The sequence below is a fragment of the Oratosquilla oratoria genome, chromosome 9 (genome assembly GCF_046742065.1).
Source record: "Oratosquilla oratoria isolate Oo_2021 chromosome 9, ASM4674206v1, whole genome shotgun sequence".
NCBI classification, from domain to species: domain Eukaryota; kingdom Metazoa; phylum Arthropoda; class Malacostraca; order Stomatopoda; family Squillidae; genus Oratosquilla; species Oratosquilla oratoria.
This window is the reverse complement of record NC_134785.1, coordinates 67,916,729-67,923,356: the sequence shown is the minus strand read 5'-3', so window position 1 is coordinate 67,923,356 and position 6,628 is coordinate 67,916,729. Positions and strand designations below refer to the sequence as shown.

The 6,628-nt window shown below is 38.5% G+C and overlaps 1 protein-coding gene across 2 annotated transcripts in view; it reads right to left on the bottom strand.

Moving 5' to 3' along the window:
• Positions 1–2,017: 2,017 nt before the first annotated feature.
• Positions 2,018–6,628, bottom strand: part of LOC143028519 (uncharacterized) — a 63,889-nt gene continuing 59,278 nt past the window's right edge. For both annotated transcript variants that reach the window (XM_076190731.1, XM_076190732.1), the window contains exon 11: positions 2,018–4,461. In XM_076190731.1, coding sequence (XP_076046846.1) covers positions 4,267–4,461 — 195 coding nt within the window. In that variant the 3' untranslated portion in view covers positions 2,018–4,266. The remainder of the gene's footprint in view (positions 4,462–6,628) is intronic.

Here is a 6,628-nt window from a genome sequence, read left to right as displayed (position 1 = left end):
TATGAAGATACGTTTTATTTTGATTTTGTAACAAGGGTATACCCCTTCACCTTAGGAGTTAGGAAATCTGATTTTGCATGAAGATGGATGTATGATCAGCAGGTGATAATGTTACCAGTCCTGAAAGTAGTTAACAACCTTTACAAGATTAAGTATAATTTCAAATTTCCCACCTCCATTCTTTAAGGTCAAGCATATTTTTACTTAGGTGTTATGGGTGTACACAGGCCCATAAATATGAGGACAGGGTAGGGCAAAGTGCTCCTTACGATTTAATTCCTTGAAATTTTTGCCCTTACCTTGTGGAGATGGTACATCCAAAGGTATAATCTTGCATTCATGAATTATTTTGTGTAGGTGAAGATGTGGGGTGTCCCATATGATGAAATGTCGAGGGTAAATAAGATTTGTCTGTTGGGCCCTGCTGTGGAAGAACTGCCTTGCTGCATTGCCTTTGACCCAAGTAATGTGATAAGGGACAGGGACAACTTTTAAATGTGTTTTAATTATGCATGATGCGACTTTGCTGCCTCCTTCTAAGGTTGGAAAGGGCCTTTAGCATTATATAACTTTATGGTTGTGGGCTATGGTATAGATCACTTTCCAGTGATTCAATGGTCCACTACCTTGGCATATATTGGGAACTGAGTGTAAAGAATGTACTAAATATACTGACAGTTCATTTTCTACCAGATTAGTTTCCACCAGGAGAACCAGAGAAGAGCAGATATTAGGGACTCAAACTACCACGAATGTTTGTGTGTGCATGGGTGCATTTATCCCCTGATATGTGCAGAGTATGTATTACAAAATCCTCCTATGAACATTGAATTATATAAGATACCCAGGTCTGTGATTTTTCATCTGTCCTATTAGCCTTCTTTATTAACCTTTTCACTTTTGGGAGGAAGTGGATAGCTTTAGACACTTGGGGGTGATTGTGGCAGGAAAGAGAGGAGTGGAGGTGGAATGTAGATTGAGAGAAGCAAGTAAATGCCTTGAGGGATTAAAAAGTGTAAAGAGAAATAGACATTTGGGAATGGATGCGAAGAGGAGATTGTGTGAAGGGATGATTGTGCTGACAGCACTATATGGGGCAGAAACATAGAACATAAGAGAGGGAGAGAGAGAAATGTGTTCAATATGAAATGCCTTAGAAGTATGGTAGGGGTTACTAGGCTGGATAGAGTGAGAAACAAGGAGGTGAGGAGGAGAGCTGGGGTGGAAAAGGAGTTGGGAAATAGGGTTAATGAAAAAGTATTGAGTATTGGGATGGTTTGGACACCTGGAAAGAATGAGTGTAGAAAGATTAATAAAAGAAGTGTGGAAGGCAGAGGTGGAGTGAACATGAGGGGGCAACCAAGGATGAGATAGATGGGTGCTGTAAAAGGAGCATTGGGAAAGAGGGAGATCTGTGTTGAGGAGGAAAAGGAGAAGACAGAAGACGGGTGAGTGGTTGTGTATGAATGATGCTGTGATGCATGGAAGGGAGTGGCTGAAGGAATTGCTGGGGGGTGGGGGGTTAAGGAGTATGTATGAATATTTTGATGCAGCCCAAAGAGATTTCTCCCCATCTTTTCTTCTGCATGAGGGGACAGAGAGGGGGTTCACCTATTAAATGAAGCAGCCTTGCTGTGGATGTGCTGTGTCTTGCTACATTATTTCTGACCCAGGGCAGTGGGTGAGATGCAGGGATGACCTGTCATCCAGGGGGAGCCAGGAAAAGAGGGAGGGAGGGGTGGTGAATGGGAGTGAAGTATGTGGGGATGAAATGGGTGGGAGTGGATTTATGCCTTTGACCACCTCTCTTGTAAAGGGGAAAAGGACCTTGGTATATGTATGTATTAACCTCTTCCATACAATGACGCCTATCTAGGCGTCGTGAGGCATGAGCAGATATACGAGGATGCCAGCGTTGGTGTCCTGATTATATTTATTTTGTAGTTGTAGCTGAGGGACCCCCAAAATTCTGTGAACTGGCTTGATCATGTTTACTGTGTTTATTATTACTTAGAGTGAGTAAATTAGCAGTGATTTTATATTTTATAATGCGAATATTGTGACGCATCATCGAATCATCATACATCAGGCATCTGATGCTGCACGTGAGAATTTGACTCATATTGAAGAGGTAATGGAGTGGAGTTATGCCTTTTGACTTTGGCTACCTCCCTTGAAAGGGGGGAAAAAACCCTTGGTATATGTATGTATGCATTAATCTATTATACTAAATAAGCATATGAGAGGTATAGGGTATAGAGGGTGGAAGCAAAGTGTGAGGTGAGAGGCCAGTTGAGCTGATAGTCTATCTCGCTATTGTTGATGCATGCCTGAAGATTTTGAAACTAGGAAAAGATGTTTTGTAAAGAAGTGAAAAAGTGAATCAAGTAGACAGGTGATAATAAAGGGAGTAAATGGAGAGTTGTTATTGGAAAAGATAGCTAGGTGGAGTATATCAAGTTGATAATTGTAGAGGAAGATATTTTAATGGTGGAAGATGTGAAGAGAATCCCTTATGGAGAGGCACCTGGATTGGATGAATGTCAAGATATAGGGAATATAGACATATAAAATATATTAAATGTAGATATGTGAAATATAGATATATAAAAAAAGATTGAAATAGAGTAGATGGTGAGATTTTTCCCTGTAAGTGAAGGCTGTGATCTAGTGGAAGGGAGACAAGTGTGTTAATTTTAATTGAGTTGATTAAGGGGAGAACAGTGAAAGTTGGGATGTGTACTGTGATGCTATCATAGTTGCTTAATGTGTATATGAATGAAGTGGTAAGGGAGGTGAACATGAAGGTGCTAGGCAGAGGTGGTGGGAGTGGTAGGGAAATCGGTTGTTGTTTATGGATAACTTGCTGTTTCTAAGGCAGTTGGTGACTTGAGTTTGAAAGGTGAATGTATGTTTTGAAGCCTTAATGTACCCTTTCAAGGTGTTAATTATTAATCAGTCCCCTTACAAAGATGGATTTCCAGACCTCAACAGGATAAAGAGGAATGGGAAATGTCTCGCTACCTGATTAAGGAAAAGTACTTTGGCCCCCTGTTAGAAAAAAAGGAATTTAAAGTTTCATTTGGCACTGGTAGAGTGCCAAATCTTGGAATGGAACCCAAACCTCATTTTTTTATGTCAGAGCTTTTTCCCCCGTTACAAGGGAAGTGGCCAAGTCCGAAGGCAAGTAACTCCCACCCACTCCACTCCCACTCACCACCCTTTCCTCCCTCTCATCTTGGCTCCTCATGGATGATGGGTCATCCCTGTATCCTGTCCACTGCCCTAGGCAGTGACCAATTTTAACCATACTTTCATTCAAGGTGTATATATATCATAACTTTTGGAAATAGTGATGGATGAAATAGATGTGTATTTAATGAAAACTTTATAATGTATTGTACATAAAATGAAATAATTGCAGTTGCTTATTATTTTACTTCCACCTTGTGCTCAACCAAAATAGGACTGATTTGCAGGTACTAGTCCTGGTGGTTGAGAAAAATGAAAATTATCTTGATTTCTAATAATAATTGTTGCCTTGGAGGTCTACTTGTTGGAAACTCAAAGAACCCCACAGTAGCAAGTAATAGACTTGGACCCTCCCATAAATTGCTATGGAAATACTGGACTACTCTTTGGATTAATATTGTGGGATTTTTGGTATCACAGCTTAAAGTAGCTTGTCATACCTACACCCAAAGTCTCTTTCCCCTTTAGAAAGGGGGTGACCAAGTCAAAGCATACAGCTATCCCACCTCTCCAAAAGCCCATTCACTGTCCCCTAGATTAGCTCCTTGTGGATGAAGGGTCATCCCTGTCTCCTGACACAGCTCAGGTCAGATACAATACAACAAGACGAGCACTTTCACAACAGAGCCTGACAACCAAAACTATTTACCCCAACTGCTTCATTACATGACAACCTTCCCCTTTTCTCATCCATTCCAGAAATACAGAGCAGACTGGAAGATTCTTTGGTATTTAACAAGGAAAATTACATAGCCGATTTCCAATTTTTCATCTATATTACAAACTTTTCGAATTCATTACCAACATTTGGTATATAGCTAGATTACCAGAAAAATTATTTTTATAATTCAATGTAAATTTAATTTTTTATCAAATTTCCTTGCATCCAAGGAGATGTGCTTGACGGTGTTGGTATCATGCCTCTTGAACAAAATATAAAACCAGTCATACAATGATAAAAGAAATAGAGGTGACCTTTTTTAATAATGTATTAATTTGACAAATTGTACCTTACTAATTTTTTTTAAAAGCTTGCAAGAACATAGTTCTTTCCATGGCAACATCGGCTTCCTGCTGTGCTTCCCACTTTTCATTTTCCTTCAATAAATGGTTGAGAGCACTTCCCCGCTGAAGAAGTGGTACTCCATGTTCATACTTGTAGATCAAAGTAGGATCTGCATAGTGAATGATGCCAATTCCTCTCTGTAACTATAACAAACATGATTAAAACAATAGTACCTTTTGTAGCAAAAATAGTATGCAGATCTATGTGTGTATTTACCAAATTGCATTATACAGAAAAGGAGCGGGATCACGCCGAGTTACTAGATGATACAAAGGAAGAACTAATTGAAACGCTGAAGGATGAAGGAAATACAGTAATTATGGGTGACTTTAATTCAAAAGAAATATGCTGGGAAGATATGACAGTGAAAGGGGGAGAGAAACACTGGGGAAATGTACTCCTTGACTTGACCATTGAATACACAATGACCCAGTGGATTAGAGAAAATACTAGATATAGAGGAAATGAAGAACCCTCAATGTTGAACTTAATACTTACGACAGAACCTGAGATAATCAATAATATTATTTACAAAACTCCGATAGGAAAAAGTGACCATGTACTAATAGAAATGGAATTGAAAGAACAACCAGACCAAAGCAAAAATGTTAAACATAGAATAGGAAGACCTATGTATAACAAAACAAACTTTGAGAAACTTAAAACATTCTTTCGCAATGCAAACTGGGAAAAATTCCAAAACGAAGATACAGGGATAGAAGAAAAATGGAACATACTAAAAGAAATTTATAATGAAGGAGTGAACAAATATGTACCACAAAAAAAGGAAAAGGCATACATAAAGAACTGGTACAACAAAAGATGTAGTGAAGCAAAGAAAAAAAGGGACAAAGCTTGGAAAAAATGGAAAAGAGATAAGAAACAAAGCAAATGGCAAACATATATCAAACTAAGAAACAAATATGTAAAAATACGCAGAGATGAAAAGAGAAATTATGAAAAAAAGATAATAGACAAATGTAAAGAAGAACCCAAACTATTTTACAAATATGTAAATGGAAAACTGAAAAACAAACAAGAAATAGAAAAACTGTGCCAAGATAAAAAAGAATATACAGAAGAACTGGAAATGGCTGAAATAATGAACCACTTCAGATCAGTATTCACAATAGAAAACTCGCCTAACAGTGAAGTAAAGAGAGAGAAAATTATCCCCAGCAATGAAAGAAACGTAACACAAAAAGTAATCAGTGATCAAATCAAAACTCTGGATGTCAGAAAATCACATGGCCCAGACAGAATAGCAAACTGGATACTAAAAGAATGCATGGAAGAATTAACTGACAAAATATATGATATAATTAAATAATCAATTAAAGGAGGAAAAGTACCATTGGACTGGAAAAAAGCAAACATTGTACCAATTCATAAGGGAGGTGATCAGGAAGATCCATCTAACTACAGACCGGTCTCACTAACAAGCACAATAGCAAAAATTTGTGAAAGAGTGATCAAAAACAGATGGGTTAAGTACCTGGAAGAAAAATCTATACTGAACCCAAATCAATTTGGATTTAGACAAGGGAGATCCTGTACAACAAATCTGATTTGCTTTTACTCAAGATTAGTAGACATAATAGAAGAAAGAGATGGATGGGCAGACTGTGCTTTTCTGGACCTGCAAAAGGCATTCGATAAGGTACCTCATAGGAAACTAATAAATAAGATAGAGTCAAAAGGTGGCATCAGAGGAAAATTATTGGAATGGATGAAAGACTTTCTGATTGGGAGGAAAATGAGAGTTGTAATTAGAGAAAAATTCTCCAACTGGGAAGAAGTAAAAAGCGGGGTCCTGCAAGGATCAGTACTGGCCCCGATCATGTTCGCTGTATACATTAATGACATGAATGAAGGTGTGGAGTGCTATATAAATTTTTTTGCAGATGATGCAAAATTACTTAACCCCTTCCATACGGTGCCGCACACGTAGGCGTCATGGACTTAGATCTCGGTGGCAGCAACCAATGCCAGCCGTACGACGTGTCGTAATAATACTCGCATCATAAAATATAGTCACCGCTCATATCGATCGTTCTCTCTTCACCCGTGAATTTTGATAACCATAGAAAATGTGACTACAAAAGAATTAGAAAGAATGTCATTATGGAGGGGCGACTACAATAAATATAATCAAGACGCCGATATGGCAGCCTCGCGAATACACTCGCTCCCCATGACGCCTACGTGTGCGGCACCGTATGGAAGGGGTTAAGAAGGTAAAAACGGAAGAGGACTGCAACTCATTGCAACAAGATCTGGACATGATATGGAATTGGACTCAAAAGTGGG